Genomic DNA, 22807 nt, shown 5'->3' with positions numbered 1-22807 from the left:
GGACTATGGGTATAAATAGGATAAATGATGCAAGCTGGCTTTTCCTACTGGCATTAGTCCCATCCAGCCTCAGAGGTTATGGGTTAAGGGTACAGGGTGAAAAGTTTAAGGGTGAATCTTCTTCACTCAGAGGGTTGTGGGGGTGTGAAATGAGCTGCCAGTGCAAGTGATGCATGTGAGCTCAATTTCAATGTTTAAGAGAAGTTTAGACAGATATATAGATGGAAGGAGTATAGTCCCAGTGCAGGTCGATGGCAGAGCAGCAGTTTAAATGGTTCAGCAAGGACTAGATGGGCTGAAGGGCCTGTTTCTGTGCCGTACTTTCCTAACTATGACTTGCAAAGTGTCAGACAAGAGACCCTCCCCTCTCTGTGCCCCAGTCTCCCCTACTGTGCCTCTCTTTGCCCTGCTCTCCCCTTCCCCTCTCTCCCTTTGAGTGCAAGTACCCAATCCCTTTTAAGTGGAATACAGGTAGATGAGGTGGCGAGGGCCTGTGAGACACTGACCTGCATCTGCCGAGGCACGGAGTGTAAAAGTTGGGACATCGTGGTACAGTTGCACAAAGCACTGATTGAGATTTGGCTTTTGGTATTCAGAACTTTTCTATTTGAAATGAAGGAGGATGAGAGGTGACTTGTTAAAGGTGTACAAGATGATCAGAGGCGTAAATTGAGTAGCCAGCCAGAGATTTTATCCCCCTGGCTGGAAATGGCTAAAACAAGAGGGTATAATTTCAAGGTGATTGGAAAATAGTGGTAGGGGGATGCCAGAGATAGTTTTTTTTCATACATACAGAGAGCGATGGGTGTGTGGAACCTGATGCCGGGGTGGGTGTAGAGACAGATACGTTAGGGAGATTGAAGAGATTCTTAAATAGGTTATGAATGATAGAAAAATGGAGGGCAGTGTGAGAGGCTTAAAGGTCAGAACAACATAGTGGGCTGAAGGGCCTGTACCGCGCTGAACTGTGTCCATTCAATGTACCTTTGGCATCCTTACCTCGGATTTTTGTGCCCAATTTCCCGATCAAAGTTCCTACTGTTGACAACCTCGGATCTCCACTCAGTACCTAAAGAACAAGATGGTCAGAAAATGGAGTCCCTGTTCAAAAAAACCATTGCTGATCGCTTACCTCTAAACCCATATCCCACTTGATGCTATGGCCAGGAAAAGTGCCTATTGCCTTGGATCCCGCAGGTTCCCCAGTGACGCTCACCAATCTTTACAGATGCACCAGAGAAAAATTCTTACCTGGATGCATCACAGCTTGGCAAGGGAACTGCTCTGCCCCACAACCACAAGAGCTGCAGAGTTGTAAACTATACTGAAAACAGCCTCCCTTCCAGGGACTCTGCACCTCCCACTACCTCAGGAAAGCAGCCAACATAATCAAAGACACCACCCCTCCCGGAAACTCTCTCAAGAGATACAAAATCTAGTAAAATGCTTGTGTATGTGACATCATGAGAGGCACATAGACAGCCAGAATCTTTACCCCAGGATAGTAATGCCAAGCACTAGGGGGTATGCTTTTAAGGTTAGGAAGGTGGGGGATCTCATCTGTAAATAACAGTACCATAACCGGACTCCGATCCTCACACACCATCACCCCGCTCCCACCCGTACACACCGGCACCGTCACCCCACTCCCATCCTCACACACCGACACCGTCTCCCCGCTCCCATCCTCACACACCGACACCGTCACCCCGCTCCCATCCTCACACACCGGCACCGTCACCCCGCTCCCATCCTCACACACCGGCACCGTCACCCCGCTCCCACCCGTACACACCGGCACCGTCACCCCGCTCCCATCCTCACACACCGGCACCGTCACCCCGCTCCCATCCTCACACACCGACACCGTCACCCCGCTCCGATCCTCACACACCGGCACCGTCACCCCGCTCCCATCTGTACACACCGGCACCGTCACCCCGCTCCCATCCTCACACACCGGCACCGTCACCCCGCTCCCATCCTCACACACCGGCACCGTCACCCCGCTCCCATCCTCACACACCGGCACCGTCACCCCGCTCCCATCCTCACACACCGGCACCGTCACCCCGCTCCCGTCCTCACACACCGACACCGTCACCCCGCTCCCATCCTCACACACCGGCACCGTCACCCCGCTCCCATCCTCACACACCGGCACCGTCACCCCACTCCCATCCTCACACACCGGCACCGTCTCCCCGCTCCCATCCTCACACACCGGCACCGTCACCCCGCTCCCATCCTCACACACCGACACCGTCACCCCGCTCCGATCCGTACACACCGGCACCGTCACCCCGCTCCCATCCTCACACACCGGCACCGTCACCCCGCTCCCATCCTCACACACCGGCACCGTCACCCCGCTCCGATCCGTACACACCGGCACCGTCACCCCGCTCCCATCCTCACACACCGGCACCGTCACCCCGCTCCCATCCTCACACACCGACACCGTCACCCCACTCCCATCTGTACACACCCGCACCGTCACCCCGCTCCCATCCTCACACACCGACACCGTCACCCCGCTCCCATCCTCACACACCGGCACCGTTACCCCACTCCCATCCTCACACACCGGCACCGTCACCCCGCTCCCATCCTCACACACCGACACCGTCACCCCGCTCCCGTCCTCACACACCGGCACCGTCACCCCACTCCCATCCTCACACACCGGCACCGTCACCCCGCTCCCATCCTCACACACCGGCACCGTCACCCCGCTCCCATCCTCACACACCGGCACCGTCACCCCGCTCCCATCCTCACACACCGGCACCGTCACCCCACTCCCATCCTCACACACCGGCACCGTCACCCCGCTCCCATCCTCACACACCGGCACCGTCACCCCGCTCCCATCCTCACACACCGGCACCGTCACCCCGCTCCCATCCTCACACACCGGCACCGTCACCCCGCTCCCATCCTCACACACCGACACCGTCACCCCGCTCCCATCCTCACACACCGGCACCGTCACCCCGCTCCCACCCTCACACACCGGCACCGTCACCCCACTCCCATCCTCACACACCGGCACCGTCACCCCACTCCCATCCTCACACACCGACACCGTCACCCCGCTCCCATCCTCACACACCGGCACCGTCACCCCGCTCCCGTCCTCACACACCGTCACCCCGCTCCCATCCTCACACACCGGCACCGTCACCCCGCTCCCATCCTCACACACCGACACCGTCACCCCGCTCCCATCCTCACACACCGGCACCGTCACCCCACTCCCATCCTCACACACCGGCACCGTCACCCCGCTCCCACCCTCACACACCGGCACCGTCACCCCACTCCCATCCTCACACACCGGCACCGTCACCCCACTCCCATCCTCACACACCGACACCGTCACCCCGCTCCCATCCTCACACACCGGCACCGTCACCCCGCTCCCGTCCTCACACACCGTCACCCCGCTCCCATCCTCACACACCGGCACCGTCACCCCGCTCCCATCCTCACACACCGACACCGTCACCCCGCTCCCATCCTCACACACCGGCACCGTCACCCCACTCCCATCCTCACACACCGGCACCGTCACCCCGCTCCCATCCTCACACACCGGCACCGTCACCCCACTCCCACCCGTACACACCGGCACCGTCACCCCGCTCCCATCCTCACACACCGGCACCGTCACCCCGCTCCCATCCGTACACACCGGCACCGTCACCCCGCTCCCACCCGTACACACCGGCACCGTCACCCCGCTCCCATCTGTACACACCGACACCGTCACCCCGCTCCCATCCTCACACACCGGCACCGTCACCCCGCTCCCATCCTCACACACCGGCACCGTCACCCCGCTCCCATCCGTACACACCGGCACCGTCACCCCGCTCCCACCCGTACACACCGGCACCGTCACCCCGCTCCCATCTGTACACACCGACACCGTCACCCCACTCCCATCCTCACACACCGGCACCGTCACCCCGCTCCCATCCTCACACACCGGCACCGTCACCCCGCTCCGATCCGTACACACCGGCACCGTCACCCCGCTCCCATCCTCACACACCGACACCGTCACCCCGCTCCCATCCTCACACACCGGCACCGTCACCCCGCTCCCACCCGTACACACCGGCACCGTCACCCCGCTCCCATCCTCACACACCGGCACCGTCACCCCGCTCCCATCCTCACACACCGGCACCGTCACCCCGCTCCCATCCTCACACACCGGCACCGTCACCCCGCTCCGATCCGTACACACCGGCACCGTCACCCCGCTCCCATCCTCACACACCGACACTGTCACCCCGCTCCGATCTGTACACACCGGCACCGTCACCCCGCTCCCGTCCTCACACACCGGCACCGTCACCCCGCTCCCATCCTCACACACCGACACCGTCACCCCGCTCCCGTCCTCACACACCGTCACCCCGCTCCCATCCTCACACACCGGCACCGTCACCCCGCTCCCATCCTCACACACCGGCACCGTCACCCCGCTCCCATCCTCACACACCGGCACCGTCACCCCGCTCCCATCCTCACACACCGGCACCGTCACCCCGCTCCCGTCCTCACACACCGGCACCGTCACCCCGCTCCCGTCCTCACACACCGACACCGTCACCCCGCTCCGATCCTCACACACCGGCACCGTCACCCCACTCCCATCCTCACACACCGGCACCGTCACCCCGCTCCCATCCTCACACACCGGCACCGTCACCCCGCTCCCATCCTCACACACCGACACCGTCACCCCGCTCCCATCCTCACACACCGGCACCGTCACCCCGCTCCCATCCTCACACACCGGCACCGTCACCCCGCTCCCATCCTCACACACCGACACCGTCACCCCGCTCCCATCCTCACACACCGACACCGTCACCCCGCTCCCACCCGTACACACCGGCACCGTCACCCCGCTCCCACCCTCACACACCGGCACCGTCACCCCGCTCCCATCCTCACACACCGGCACCGTCACCCCGCTCCCATCCTCACACACCGGCACCGTCACCCCGCTCCCATCCTCACACACCGGCACCGTCACCCCGCTCCCATCCTCACACACCGGCACCGTCACCCCGCTCCCGTCCTCACACACCGGCACCGTCACCCCACTCCCATCTGTACACACCGGCACCGTTACCCCACTCCGATCCTCACACACCGGCACCGTTACCCCACTCCGATCCTCACACACCGGCACCGTCACCCCGCTCCCGTCCTCACACACCGACACCGTCACCCCGCTCCCATCCTCACACACCGGCACCGTCACCCCGCTCCCATCCTCACACACCGACACCGTCACCCCGCTCCCATCCTCACACACCGTCTCCCCGCTCCCATCCTCACACACCGGCACCGTCACCCCGCTCCCATCCTCACACACCGGCACCGTCTCCCCGCTCCCATCCTCACACACCGGCACCGTCACCCCGCTCCCATCCGTACACACCGGCACCGTCACCCCGCTCCCGTCCTCACACACCGGCACCGTCACCCCGCTCCGATCCTCACACACCGGCACCGTCACCCCGCTCCGATCCTCACACACCGGCACCGTCACCCCGCTCCCATCCTCACACACCGACACCGTCACCCCGCTCCCATCCTCACACACCGGCACCGTCACCCCGCTCCCATCCTCACACACCGGCACCGTCACCCCGCTCCCATCCTCACACACCGGCACCGTCACCCCGCTCCCATCCTCACACACCGACACCGTCACCCCGCTCCCATCCTCACACACCGGCACCGTCACCCCGCTCCGATCCTCACACACCGGCACCGTCACCCCGCTCCGATCCTCACACACCGGCACCGTCACCCCGCTCCCATCCTCACACACCGACACCGTCACCCCGCTCCCATCCTCACACACCGGCACCGTCACCCCGCTCCCATCCTCACACACCGGCACCGTCACCCCGCTCCCATCCTCACACACCGGCACCGTTACCCCGCTCCCATCCTCACACACCGGCACCGTCACCCCGCTCCCATCCACACACACCGGCACCGTTACCCCGCTCCCATCCGTACACACCGGCACCGTCACCCCGCTCCCATCCACACACACCGGCACCGTTACCCCGCTCCCATCCGTACACACCGGCACCGTCACCCCGCTCCCGTCCTCACACACCGACACCGTCACCCCGCTCCCGTCCTCACACACCGGCACCGTCACCCCGCTCCCATCCTCACACACCGGCACCGTCACCCCGCTCCCATCCTCACACACCGGCACCGTCACCCCGCTCCCATCCTCACACACCGACACCGTCACCCCGCTCCGATCCTCACACACCGACACCGTCACCCCGCTCCCATCCTCACACACCGGCACCGTCACCCCGCTCCGATCCTCACACACCGACACCGTCACCCCGCTCCCATCCTCACACACCGACACCGTCACCCCGCTCCCATCCTCACACACCGGCACCGTCACCCCGCTCCGATCCTCACACACCGGCACCGTCACCCCGCTCCCATCCTCACACACCGGCACCGTCACCCCGCTCCCGTCCTCACACACCGACACCGTCACCCCACTCCCATCCTCACACACCGGCACCGTCACCCCGCTCCCATCCTCACACACCGTCTCCCCGCTCCCATCCTCACACACCGGCACCGTCACCCCGCTCCGATCCTCACACACCGACACCGTCACCCCGCTCCAGTCCTCACACACCGGCACCGTCACCCCGCTCCCATCCTCACACACCGACACCGTCACCCCGCTCCCATCCTCACACACCGGCACCGTCACCCCGCTCCCATCCTCACACACCGGCACCGTCACCCCGCTCCCGTCCTCACACACCGGCACCGTCACCCCGCTCCGATCCTCACACACCGACACCGTCACCCCGCTCCGATCCTCACACACCGACACCGTCACCCCGCTCCAGTCCTCACACACCGACACCGTCACCCCGCTCCAGTCCTCACACACCGGCACCGTCACCCCGCTCCCATCCTCACACACCGACACCGTCACCCCGCTCCCATCCTCACACACCGGCACCGTCACCCCGCTCCGATCCTCACACACCGGCACCGTCACCCCGCTCCCATCCTCACACACCGGCACCGTCACCCCGCTCCCGTCCTCACACACCGACACCGTCACCCCACTCCCATCCTCACACACCGGCACCGTCACCCCGCTCCCATCCTCACACACCGTCTCCCCGCTCCCATCCTCACACACCGGCACCGTCACCCCGCTCCGATCCTCACACACCGACACCGTCACCCCGCTCCAGTCCTCACACACCGGCACCGTCACCCCGCTCCCATCCTCACACACCGACACCGTCACCCCGCTCCCGTCCTCACACACCGGCACCGTCACCCCGCTCCCATCCTCACACACCGGCACCGTCACCCCGCTCCCATCCTCACACACCGACACCGTCACCCCGCTCCCGTCCTCACACACCGGCACCGTTACCCCGCTCCCGTCCTCACACACCGACACCGTCACCCCGCTCCCATCCTCACACACCGGCACCGTCACCCCACTCCCATCTGTACACACCGACACCGTCACCCCGCTCCCATCCTCACACACCGGCACCGTCACCCCACTCCCATCCTCACACACCGGCACCGTCACCCCGCTCCCATCCTCACACACCGGCACCGTCACCCCGCTCCCATCCTCACACACCGGCACCGTCACCCCGCTCCCATCCTCACACACCGGCACCGTCACCCCGCTCCCATCCTCACACACCGGCACCGTCACCCCGCTCCCATCCTCACACACCGTCACCCCGCTCCCATCCTCACACACCGTCACCCCGCTCCCATCCTCACACACCGGCACCGTCACCCCGCTCCCGTCCTCACACACCGGCACCGTCACCCCGCTCCCATCCTCACACACCGGCACCGTCACCCCACTCCCATCCTCACACACCGGCACCGTCACCCCGCTCCGATCCTCACACACCGGCACCGTCACCCCGCTCCCATCCTCACACACCGGCACCGTCACCCCGCTCCGATCCTCACACACCGACACCGTCACCCCGCTCCCATCCTCACACACCGGCACCGTCACCCCGCTCCCATCCTCACACACCGTCACCCCGCTCCCATCCTCACACACCGGCACCGTCACCCCGCTCCCATCTGTACACACCGACACCGTCACCCCGCTCCCATCCTCACACACCGACACCGTCACCCCACTCCCACCCGTACACACCGGCACCGTCACCCCGCTCCCATCCTCACACACCGGCACCGTCACCCCGCTCCCGTCCTCACACACCATCACCGTCACCCCGCTCCCATCCTCACACACCGACACCGTCACCCCACTCCCACCCGTACACACCGGCACCGTCACCCCGCTCCCATCCTCACACACCGGCACCGTCACCCCGCTCCCATCCTCACACACCGGCACCGTCACCCCGCTCCCATCCTCACACACCGGCACCGTCACCCCGCTCCGATCCTCACACACCGGCACCGTCACCCCGCTCCCGTCCTCACACACCATCACCGTCACCCCGCTCCCATCCTCACACACCGACACCGTCACCCCACTCCCATCCTCACACACCGGCACCGTCACCCCGCTCCCATCCTCACACACCGACACCGTCACCCCGCTCCCATCCTCACACACCGGCACCGTCACCCCGCTCCCATCCTCACACACCATCACCGTCACCCCACTCCCATCCTCACACACCGACACCGTCACCCCGCTCCCATCCTCACACACCGACACCGTTACCCCGCTCCCATCCTCACACACCGGCACCGTCTCCCCGCTCCCATCCTCACACACCGGCACCGTCACCCCGCTCCCATCCTCACACACCGACACCGTCACCCCGCTCCCATCCTCACACACCGGCACCGTCACCCCGCTCCGATCCTCACACACCGGCACCGTCACCCCGCTCCCATCCTCACACACCGGCACCATCACCCCGCTCCCATCCTCACACACCGGCACCGTCACCCCGCTCCCATCCTCACACACCGGCACCGTCACCCCGCTCCCATCCTCACACACCGGCACCGTCACCCCGCTCCAGTCCTCACACATCGGCACCGTCACCCCGCTCCCATCCTCACACACCGGCACCGTCACCCCGCTCCCATCCTCACACACCGACACCGTCACCCCGCTCCCATCCTCACACACCGACACCGTCACCCCGCTCCCATCCTCACACACCGACACCGTCACCCCGCTCCCATCCTCACACACCGGCACCGTCACCCCGCTCCCATCCTCACACACCGGCACCGTCACCCCGCTCCCACCCGTACACACCGGCACCGTCACCCCGCTCCCATCCTCACACACCGGCACCGTCACCCCGCTCCCATCCTCACACACCGGCACCGTCACCCCGCTCCCACCCTCACACACCGGCACCGTTACCCCGCTCCCGTCCTCACACACCGACACCGTCACCCCGCTCCCATCCTCACACACCGGCACCGTCACCCCGCTCCCATCCTCACACACCGACACCGTCACCCCGCTCCCATCCTCACACACCGACACCGTCACCCCGCTCCCATCCTCACACACCGGCACCGTCACCCCGCTCCCATCCTCACACACCGGCACCGTCACCCCGCTCCCACCCGTACACACCGGCACCGTCACCCCGCTCCCATCCTCACACACCGACACCGTCACCCCGCTCCCATCCTCACACACCGGCACCGTCACCCCGCTCCAGTCCTCACACACCGGCACCGTCACCCCGCTCCCGTCCTCACACACCGGCACCGTCACCCCGCTCCCGTCCTCACACACCGGCACCGTCACCCCGCTCCCGTCCTCACACACCGGCACCGTCACCCCGCTCCCATCTGTACACACCGACACCGTCACCCCGCTCCCATCCTCACACACCGGCACCGTCACCCCGCTCCCGTCCTCACACACCGGCACCGTCTCCCCGCTCCCATCCTCACACACCGGCACCGTCACCCCACTCCCATCCTCACACACCGGCACCGTCACCCCACTCCCATCCTCACACACCGGCACCGTCACCCCGCTCCCATCCTCACACACCGGCACCGTCACCCCGCTCCCATCCTCACACACCGGCACCGTCACCCCGCTCCCGTCCTCACACACCGGCACCGTCACCCCGCTCCCATCCTCACACACCGACACCGTCACCCCGCTCCCATCCTCACACACCGTCACCCCGCTCCCATCCTCACACACCGGCACCGTCACCCCGCTCCCATCCTCACACACTGGCACCGTCACCCCGCTCCCATCCTCACACACTGGCACCGTCACCCCGCTCCCATCCTCACACACCGGCACCGTCACCCCGCTCCCATCCTCACACACCGGCACCGTCACCCCGCTCCGATCCTCACACACCGGCACCGTCACCCCGCTCCCATCCTCACACACCGGCACCGTCACCCCGCTCCCGTCCTCACACACCGGCACCGTCACCCCGCTCCCATCCTCACACACCGGCACCGTCTCCCCGCTCCGATCCTCACACACCGGCACCGTCACCCCGCTCCCATCCTCACACACCGGCACCGTCTCCCCGCTCCGATCCTCACACACCGGCACCGTCACCCCGCTCCCATCCTCACACACCGGCACCGTCACCCCGCTCCCATCCTCACACACCGGCACCGTCACCCCACTCCCATCCGTACACACCGACACCGTCACCCCGCTCCGATCCGTACACACCCGCACCGTCACCCCGCTCCCATCCTCACACACCGACACCGTCACCCCGCTCCCATCTGTACACACCGGCACCGTCACCCCACTCCCATCCGTACACACCGACACCGTCACCCCGCTCCGATCCGTACACACCCGCACCGTCACCCCGCTCCCATCCTCACACACCGGCACCGTCACCCCGCTCCCATCCTCACACACCGGCACCGTCACCCCGCTCCCATCCTCACACACCGACACCGTCACCCCGCTCCCATCCTCACACACCGACACCGTCACCCCGCTCCCATCCTCACACACCGACACCGTCACCCCGCTCCCATCCTCACACACCGACACCGTCACCCCGCTCCCATCCTCACACACCGACACCGTCACCCCGCTCCCATCCTCACACACCGGCACCGTCACCCCGCTCCAGTCCTCACACACCGACACCGTCACCCCGCTCCCACCCGTACACACCGGCACCGTCACCCCGCTCCCATCCTCACACACCGGCACCGTCACCCCGCTCCCGTCCTCACACACCGGCACCGTCACCCCGCTCCAGTCCTCACACACCGGCACCGTCACCCCGCTCCCATCCTCACACACCGGCACCGTCACCCCGCTCCGATCCTCACACACCGGCACCGTCACCCCGCTCCCATCCTCACACACCGGCACCGTCACCCCGCTCCCATCCTCACACACCGGCACCGTCACCCCGCTCCCATCCTCACACACCGGCACCGTCACCCCGCTCCCGTCCTCACACACCGACACCGTCACCCCGCTCCCATCTGTACACACCGGCACCGTCACCCCGCTCCCATCCTCACACACCGGCACCGTCACCCCGCTCCCATCCTCACACACCGGCACCGTCACCCCGCTCCCATCCTCACACACCGACACCGTCACCCCGCTCCCATCCTCACACACCGGCACCGTCACCCCGCTCCCATCCTCACACACCGGCACCGTCACCCCGCTCCCATCCTCACACAGCGGCACCGTCACCCCGCTCCCATCCTCACACACCGGCACCGTCACCCCGCTCCCATCCTCACACACCGGCACCGTCACCCCGCTCCCATCCTCACACACCGGCACCGTCACCCCGCTCCCATCCTCACACACCGGCACCGTCACCCCGCTCCCATCCTCACACACCGGCACCGTCACCCCGCTCCCATCCTCACACACCGGCACCGTCACCCCGCTCCCATCCTCACACACCGGCACCGTCACCCCGCTCCCTTCCTCACACACCGGCACCGTCACCCCGCTCCCATCTGTACACACCGGCACCGTCACCCCGCTCCCATCCTCACACACCGGCACCGTCACCCCGCTCCCATCCTCACACACCGACACCGTCACCCCGCTCCGATCCTCACACACTGGCACCGTCACCCCGCTCCCGTCCTCACACACCGACACCGTCACCCCGCTCCCGTCCTCACACACCGGCACCGTCACCCCGCTCCCATCCTCACACACCGACACCGTCACCCCGCTCCCGTCCTCACACACCGACACCGTCACCCCGCTCCCATCCTCACACACCGACACCGTCACCCCGCTCCCGTCCTCACACACCGGCACCGTCACCCCGCTCCCATCCTCACACACCGGCACCGTCACCCCGCTCCCATCCTCACACACCGACACCGTCACCCCGCTCCCATCTGTACACACCGGCACCGTCACCCCGCTCCCATCCTCACACACCGGCACCGTCACCCCGCTCCCATCCTCACACACCGACACCGTCACCCCGCTCCGATCCTCACACACTGGCACCGTCACCCCGCTCCCGTCCTCACACACCGACACCGTCACCCCGCTCCCGTCCTCACACACCGGCACCGTCACCCCGCTCCCATCCTCACACACCGACACCGTCACCCCGCTCCCGTCCTCACACACCGACACCGTCACCCCGCTCCCATCCTCACACACCGACACCGTCACCCCGCTCCCGTCCTCACACACCGGCACCGTCACCCCGCTCCCATCCTCACACACCGGCACCGTCACCCCGCTCCCATCCTCACACACCGACACCGTCACCCCGCTCCCACCCTCACACACCGGCACCGTCACCCCGCTCCCATCCTCACACACCGGCACCGTCACCCCGCTCCCATCCTCACACACCGGCACCGTCACCCCGCTCCCATCCTCACACACCGGCACCGTCACCCCGCTCCCATCCTCACACACCGACACCGTCACCCCGCTCCCATCCTCACACACCGGCACCGTCACCCCGCTCCAGTCCTCACACACCGGCACCGTCACCCCGCTCCCATCCTCACACACCGGCACCGTCACCCCGCTCCCATCCTCACACACCGGCACCGTCACCCCGCTCCCATCTGTACACACCGACACCGTCACCCCGCTCCCATCCTCACACACCGGCACCGTCACCCCGCTCCCATCCTCACACACCGGCACCGTCACCCCGCTCCGATCCTCACACACCGGCACCGTCACCCCGCTCCCATCCTCACACACCGGCACCGTCACCCCGCTCCCATCCTCACACACCGGCACCGTCACCCCGCTCCCATCCTCACACACCGACACCGTCACCCCGCTCCCATCCTCACACACCGGCACCGTCACCCCGCTCCCATCTGTACACACCGGCACCGTCACCCCGCTCCCATCCTCACACACCGGCACCGTCACCCCGCTCCCATCCTCACACACCGGCACCGTCACCCCGCTCCCATCCTCACACACCGGCACCGTTACCCCGCTCCCACCCGTACACACCGGCACCGTCACCCCGCTCCCACCCGTACACACCGGCACCGTCACCCCGCTCCCATCCTCACACACCGGCACCGTCACCCCGCTCCCATCCTCACACACCGACACCGTCACCCCGCTCCCATCCTCACACACCGACACCGTCACCCCGCTCCCATCCTCACACACCGACACCGTCACCCCGCTCCCATCCTCACACACCGACACCGTCACCCCGCTCCCATCCTCACACACCGGCACCGTCACCCCGCTCCCATCCTCACACACCGGCACCGTCACCCCGCTCCCATCCTCACACACCGGCACCGTTACCCCGCTCCCATCCTCACACACCGGCACCGTCACCCCGCTCCAGTCCTCACACACCGACACCGTCACCCCGCTCCCATCCTCACACACCGACACCGTCACCCCGCTCCCATCCTCACACACCGACACCGTCACCCCGCTCCCATCCTCACACACCGGCACCGTCACCCCGCTCCAGTCCTCACACACCGACACCGTCACCCCGCTCCCACCCGTACACACCGGCACCGTCACCCCGCTCCCATCCTCACACACCGGCACCGTCACCCCGCTCCCATCCTCACACACCGTCACCCCGCTCCCATCCTCACACACCGGCACCGTCACCCCGCTCCCGTCCTCACACACCGACACCGTCACCCCGCTCCCATCCTCACACACCGGCACCGTCACCCCGCTCCCATCCTCACACACCGGCACCGTCACCCCGCTCCCGTCCTCACACACCGGCACCGTCACCCCGCTCCCGTCCTCACACACCGGCACCGTCACCCCGCTCCCATCCTCACACACCGGCACCGTCACCCCGCTCCCGTCCTCACACACCGACACCGTCACCCCGCTCCCATCTGTACACACCGGCACCGTCACCCCGCTCCCATCCTCACACACCGGCACCGTCACCCCGCTCCCATCCTCAGACACCGACACCGTCACCCCGCTCCCATCCTCAGACACCGGCACCGTCACCCCGCTCCCATCCTCACACACCGGCACCGTCACCCCGCTCCCATCCTCACACACCGACACCGTCACCCCGCTCCCATCCTCACACACCGGCACCGTCACCCCGCTCCCATCCTCACACACCGGCACCGTCACCCCGCTCCCATCCTCACACAGCGGCACCGTCACCCCGCTCCCATCCTCACACACCGGCACCGTCACCCCGCTCCCATCCTCACACACCGGCACCGTCACCCCGCTCCCATCCTCACACACCGGCACCGTCACCCCGCTCCCATCCTCACACACCGGCACCGTCACCCCGCTCCCATCCTCACACACCGGCACCGTCACCCCGCTCCCATCCTCACACACCGGCACCGTCACCCCGCTCCCGTCCTCACACACCGGCACCGTCACCCCGCTCCCATCCTCACACACCGGCACCGTCACCCCGCTCCCTTCCTCACACACCGGCACCGTCACCCCGCTCCCATCTGTACACACCGGCACCGTCACCCCGCTCCCATCCTCACACACCGGCACCGTCACCCCGCTCCCATCCTCACACACCGGCACCGTCACCCCGCTCCCATCTGTACACACCGGCACCGTCACCCCGCTCCCATCCTCACACACCGACACCGTCACCCCGCTCCCATCTGTACACACCGGCACCGTCACCCCGCTCCCATCCTCACACACCGGCACCGTCACCCCGCTCCCATCCTCACACACCGGCACCGTCACCCCGCTCCCATCCTCACACACCGACACCGTCACCCCGCTCCCGTCCTCACACACCGGCACCGTCACCCCGCTCCCATCCTCACACACCGGCACCGTCACCCCGCTCCCATCCTCACACACCGACACCGTCACCCCGCTCCCATCCTCACACACCGGCACCGTCACCCCGCTCCCATCCTCACACACCGGCACCGTCACCCCGCTCCCATCCTCACACACCGGCACCGTCACCCCGCTCCCATCCTCACACACCGGCACCGTCACCCCGCTCCCATCCTCACACACCGACACCGTCACCCCGCTCCCATCCTCACACACCGGCACCGTCACCCCGCTCCCACCCTCACACACCGGCACCGTCACCCCGCTCCCATCCTCACACACCGGCACCGTCACCCCGCTCCCATCCTCACACACCGGCACCGTCACCCCGCTCCCATCCTCACACACCGGCACCGTCACCCCGCTCCCATCCTCACACACCGGCACCGTCACCCCGCTCCCATCTGTACACACCGACACCGTCACCCCGCTCCCATCCTCACACACCGGCACCGTCACCCCGCTCCCATCCTCACACACCGGCACCGTCACCCCGCTCCGATCCTCACACACCGGCACCGTCACCCCGCTCCCATCCTCACACACCGGCACCGTCACCCCGCTCCCATCCTCACACACCGGCACCGTCACCCCGCTCCCATCCTCACACACCGACACCGTCACCCCGCTCCCATCCTCACACACCGGCACCGTCACCCCGCTCCCATCCTCACACACCGGCACCGTCACCCCGCTCCCATCCTCACACAGCGGCACCGTCACCCCGCTCCCATCCTCACACACCGGCACCGTCACCCCGCTCCCACCCTCACACACCGGCACCGTCACCCCGCTCCCGTCCTCACACACCGGCACCGTCACCCCACTCCCATCCTCACACACCGACACCGTCACCCCGCTCCGATCCTCACACACCGGCACCGTCACCCCGCTCCCATCCTCACACACCGGCACCGTCACCCCGCTCCCATCCTCACACACCGGCACCGTCACCCCGCTCCCATCCTCACACACCGGCACCGTCACCCCGCTCCCATCCTCACACACCGGCACCGTCACCCCGCTCCCATCTGTACACACCGGCACCGTCACCCCGTTCCCATCCTCACACACCGGCACCGTCACCCCGCTCCCATCCTCACACACCGGCACCGTCACCCCGCTCCCATCCTCACACACCGGCACCGTCACCCCGCTCCCGTCCTCACACACCGGCACCGTCACCCCGCTCCCGTCCTCACACACCGGCACCGTCACCCCGCTCCCATCCTCACACACCGGCACCGTCACCCCGCTCCCGTCCTCACACACCATCACCGTCACCCCGCTCCCATCCTCACACACCGGCACCGTTACCCCGCTCCCACCCGTACACACCGGCACCGTCACCCCGCTCCCACCCGTACACACCGGCACCGTCACCCCGCTCCCATCCTCACACACCGGCACCGTCACCCCGCTCCCATCCTCACACACCGACACCGTCACCCCGCTCCCATCCTCACACACCGACACCGTCACCCCGCTCCCATCCTCACACACCGACACCGTCACCCCGCTCCCATCCTCACACACCGACACCGTCACCCCGCTCCCATCCTCACACACCGGCACCGTCACCCCGCTCCCATCCTCACACACCGGCACCGTCACCCCGCTCCCATCCTCACACACCGGCACCGTCACCCCGCTCCCATCCTCACACACCGGCACCGTTACCCCGCTCCCATCCTCACACACCGGCACCGTCACCCCGCTCCAGTCCTCACACACCGACACCGTCACCCCGCTCCCATCCTCACACACCGGCACCGTCACCCCGCTCCCGTCCTCACACACCGGCACCGTCACCCCGCTCCCGTCCTCACACACCGGCACCGTCACCCCGCTCCCGTCCTCACACACCGGCACCGTCACCCCGCTCCCATCCTCACACACCGACACCGTCACCCCGCTCCCATCCTCACACACCGGCACCGTCACCCCGCTCCTGTCCTCACACACCGGCACCGTCACCCCACTCCCATCCTCACACACCGGCACCGTCACCCCGCTCCCACCCGTACACACCGACACCGTCACCCCGCTCCCATCCTCACACACCGACACCGTCACCCCGCTCCCGTCCTCTCACACCGGCACCGTCACCCCGCTCCCATCCTCACACACCGGCACCGTCACCCCGCTCCCATCCTCACACACCGTCTCCCCGCTCCCATCCTCACACACCGACACCGTCACCCCGCTCCCATCCTCACACACCGGCACCGTCACCCCGCTCCCGTCCTCACACACCGGCACCGTCACCCCGCTCCCATCCTCACACACCGGCACCGTCACCCCGCTCCCACCCTCACACACCGGCACCGTCACCCCGCTCCCATCCTCACACACCGACACCGTCACCCCGCTCCCATCCTCACACACCGGCACCGTCACCCCGCTCCCATCCTCACACACCGTCACCGTCACCCCGCTCCGATCTGTACACACCGGCACCGTCACCCCGCTCCCATCCTCACACACCGGCACCGTCACCCCGCTCCCATCCTCACACACCGGCACCGTCACCCCGCTCCCATCCTCACACACCGGCACCGTCACCCCGCTCCCATCCTCACACACCGGCACCGTCACCCCGCTCCCATCCTCACACACCGGCACCGTCACCCCGCTCCCATCCTCACACACCGGCACCGTCACCCCGCTCCCATCCTCACACACCGACACCGTCACCCCGCTCCCATCCTCACACACCGACACCGTCACCCCGCTCCCATCCTCACACACCGGCACCGTCACCCCGCTCCCATCCTCACACACCGGCACCGTCACCCCGCTCCCATCCTCACACACCGGCACCGTCACCCCGCTCCCGTCCTCACACACCGACACCGTCACCCCGCTCCCATCCTCACACACCGACACCGTCACCCCGCTCCCATCCTCACACACCGGCACCGTCACCCCGCTCCCATCCTCACACACCGTCACCGTCACCCCGCTCCGATCCTCACACACCGACACCGTCACCCCGCTCCCATCCTCACACACCGGCACCGTCACCCCGCTCCCATCTGTACACACCGGCACCGTCACCCCGCTCCCATCCTCACACACCGGCACCGTCACCCCGCTCCGATCTGTACACACCGGCACCGTCACCCCGCTCCCATCCGTACACACCGGCACCGTCACCCCACTCCCATCTGTACACACCGGCACCGTCACCCCGCTCCGATCTTCACACACCGACACCGTCACCCCGCTCCCATCCTCACACACCGGCACCGTTACCCCGCTCCCATCCTCACACACCGGCACCGTCACCCCGCTCCCATCCTCACACACCGACACCGTCACCCCGCTCCCGTCCTCACACACCGGCACCGTCACCCCGCTCCCGTCCTCACACACCGGCACCGTCACCCCGCTCCCATCCTCACACACCGGCACCGTCACCCCGCTCCGATCCTCACACACCGGCACCGTCACCCCGCTCGCATCCTCACACACCGGCACCGTCACCCCGCTCCCATCCTCACACACCGGCACCGTCACCCCGCTCCCATCCTCACACACCGGCACCGTCACCCCGCTCCGATCCGTACACACCGGCACCGTCACCCCGCTCCCGTCCTCACACACCGGCACCGTTACCCCGCTCCCGTCCTCACACACCGGCACCGTCACCCCGCTCCGATCCTCACACACCGGCACCGTCACCCCGCTCCCATCCTCACACACCGGCACCGTCACCCCGCTCCCATCCTCACACACCGGCACCGTCACCCCGCTCCCGTCCTCACACACCGGCACCGTCACCCCGCTCCCATCCTCACACACCGGCACCGTCACCACGCTCCCGTCCTCACACACCGGCACCGTCACCCCGCTCCCATCCTCACACACCGGCACCGTCACCCCACTCCCATCCTCACACACCGGCACCGTCACCCCACTCCCATCCTCACACACCGGCACCGTCACCCCGCTCCCATCCTCACACACCGACACCGTCACCCCGCTCCCGTCCTCACACACCGGCACCGTCACCCCGCTCCCATCCTCACACACCGGCACCGTCACCCCGCTCCCATCCTCACACACCGACACCGTCACCCCGCTCCCGTCCTCACACACCGGCACCGTCACCCCGCTCCCGTCCTCACACACCGACACCGTCACCCCGCTCCCATCCTCACACACCGGCACCGTCACCCCGCTCCCATCCTCACACACCGGCACCGTCACCCCGCTCCCGTCCGTACACACCGGCACCGTCACCCCGCTCCCATCCTCACACACCGGCACCGTCACCCCGCTCCCGTCCTCACACACCGGCACCGTCACCCCGCTCCCATCCTCACACACCGGCACCGTCACCCCGCTCCCGTCCTCACACACCGGCACCGTCACCCCACTCCCATCCTCACACACCGGCACCGTCACCCCACTCCCATCCTCACACACCGGCACCGTCACCCCGCTCCCACCCGTACACACCGACACCGTCACCCCGCTCCCATCCTCACACACCGGCACCGTCACCCCGCTCCGATCTGTACACACCGGCACCGTCACCCCGCTCCCATCCGTACACACCGGCACCGTCACCCCACTCCCATCTGTACACACCGGCACCGTCACCCCGCTCCGATCTTCACACACCGACACCGTCACCCCGCTCCCATCCTCACACACCGGCACCGTCACCCCGCTCCCATCCTCACACACCGGCACCGTCACCCCACTCCCATCCTCACACACCGGCACCGTCACCCCGCTCCCACCCGTACACACCGGCACCGTCTCCCCGCTCCCATCCTCACACACCGACACCGTCACCCCGCTCCCATCCTCACACACCGACACCGTCACCCCGCTCCCACCCGTACACACCGGCACCGTCACCCCGCTCCCATCCTCACACACCGGCACCGTCACCCCGCTCCCATCCTCACACACCGACACCGTCACCCCGCTCCCATCCTCACACACCGGCACCGTCACCCCACTCCCATCTGTACACACCGGCACCGTCACCCCACTCCCATCTGTACACACCGGCACCGTCACCCCGCTCCGATCTTCACACACCGGCACCGTCACCCCGCTCCCATCTGTACACACCGGCACCGTCACCCCACTCCCATCTGTACACACCGGCACCGTCACCCCGCTCCCGTCCTCACACACCGTCACCGTCACCCCGCTCCCGTCCTCACACACCGGCACCGTCACCCCGCTCCCATCTGTACACACCGGCACCGTCACCCCACTCCCATCTGTACACACCGGCACCGTCACCCCACTCCCACCCGTACACACCGGCACCGTCACCCCGCTCCCGTCCTCACACACCGTCACCGTCACCCCGCTCCCGTCCTCACACACCGGCACCGTCACCCCGCTCCCATCTGTACACACCGGCACCGTCACCCCACTCCCATCTGTACACACCGGCACCGTCACCCCGCTCCCGTCCTCACACACCGTCACCGTCACCCCGCTCCCGTCCTCACACACCGGCACCGTCACCCCGCTCCCATCCTCACACACCAGCACCGTCACCCCGCTCCCATCCTCACACACCAGCACCGTCACCCCGCTCCCATCCTCACACACCGGCACCGTCACCCCGCTCCCATCCTCACACACCGGCACCGTCACCCCACTCCCATCCTCACACACCCGCACCGTCACCCCGCTCCCGTCCTCACACACCGGCACCGTCTCCCCGCTCCCATCCTCACACACCGGCACCGTCTCCCCGCTCCCATCCTCACACACCGGCACCGTCACCCCGCTCCCGTCCTCACACACCGGCACCGTCACCCCGCTCCCATCCTCACACACCGGCACCGTCACCCCGCTCCGATCCTCACACACCGGCACCGTCACCCCGCTCCCGTCCTCACACACCGGCACCGTCACCCCACTCCCATCTGTACACACCGGCACCGTCACCCCACTCCCACCCGTACACACCGGCACCGTCACCCCGCTCCCGTCCTCACACACCGTCACCGTCACCCCGCTCCCGTCCTCACACACCGGCACCGTCACCCCGCTCCCATCTGTACACACCGGCACCGTCACCCCACTCCCATCTGTACACACCGGCACCGTCACCCCGCTCCCGTCCTCACACACCGTCACCGTCACCCCGCTCCCGTCCTCACACACCGGCACCGTCACCCCGCTCCCATCCTCACACACCGGCACCGTCACCCCGCTCCCATCCTCACACAGCGGCACCGTCACCCCGCTCCCATCCTCACACACCGGCACCGTCACCCCACTCCCATCCTCACACACCGGCACCGTCACCCCGCTCCCATCTGTACACACCGGCACCGTCACCCCGCTCCCATCCTCACACACCGGCACCGTCACCCCGCTCCCATCCTCACACACCAGCACCGTCACCCCGCTCCCATCCTCACACACCAGCACCGTCACCCCGCTCCCATCCTCACACACCGGCACCGTCACCCCGCTCCCATCCTCACACACCGGCACCGTCACCCCACTCCCATCCTCACACACCCGCACCGTCACCCCGCTCCCGTCCTCACACACCGGCACCGTCTCCCCACTCCCATCCTCACACACCGGCACCGTCACCCCACTCCCATCCTCACACACCGGCACCGTCACCCCGCTCCCATCCTCACACACCGGCACCGTCACCCCGCTCCCGTCCTCACACACCGACACCGTCACCCCGCTCCCATCCTCACACACCGGCACCGTCACCCCGCTCCCATCCTCACACACCGGCACCGTCACCCCGCTCCCATCCTCACACACCGGCACCGTCACCCCGCTCCCATCCTCACACACCGGCACCGTCACCCCGCTCCGATCCTCACACACCGACACCGTCACCCCGCTCCCATCCTCACACACCGTCACCGTCACCCCGCTCCCATCCTCACACACCGGCACCGTCACCCCGCTCCCATCCTCACACACCGGCACCGTCACCCCGCTCCCATCCTCACACACCGGCACCGTCACCCCGCTCCCATCCTCACACACCGGCACCGTCACCCCGCTCCCATCCTCACACACCGGCACCGTCACCCCGCTCCCATCCTCACACACCGGCACCGTCACCCCACTCCCATCCTCACACACCGGCACCGTTACCCCGCTCCCATCCTCACACACCGGCACCGTCACCCCGCTCCCATCCTCACACACCGGCACCGTTACCCCGCTCCCATCTGTACACACCGGCACCGTCACCCCGCTCCCATCCTCACACACCGGCACCGTCACCCCGCTCCCATCCTCACACACCGACACCGTCACCCCGCTCCCATCCTCACACACCGGCACCGTCACCCCGCTCCCGTCCTCACACACCGGCACCGTCACCCCGCTCCCATCCTCACACACCGGCACCGTCACCCCGCTCCCATCCTCACACATCGGCACCGTCACCCCACTCCCATCCTCACACACCGGCACCGTCACCCCGCTCCCATCCTCACA

The 22807-nt window shown here is 67.3% G+C and overlaps 1 protein-coding gene across 1 annotated transcript in view; it reads right to left on the bottom strand.

Moving 5' to 3' along the window:
* Positions 1–22807, bottom strand: part of LOC132377674 (transmembrane protein 43-like) — a 50057-nt gene that overhangs the window by 17694 nt on the left and 9556 nt on the right. The window contains exon 6 of the mRNA XM_059943898.1: positions 1000–1069. Coding sequence (XP_059799881.1) covers positions 1000–1069 — 70 coding nt within the window. The remainder of the gene's footprint in view (positions 1–999; positions 1070–22807) is intronic.

This window comes from Hypanus sabinus, chromosome 19, assembly GCF_030144855.1.
Source record: "Hypanus sabinus isolate sHypSab1 chromosome 19, sHypSab1.hap1, whole genome shotgun sequence".
In the NCBI taxonomy this organism is placed as follows: domain Eukaryota; kingdom Metazoa; phylum Chordata; class Chondrichthyes; order Myliobatiformes; family Dasyatidae; genus Hypanus; species Hypanus sabinus.
The sequence above is the reverse complement of the archived record's forward strand: the minus strand, read 5'-3'. Positions and strand labels throughout refer to the sequence as shown.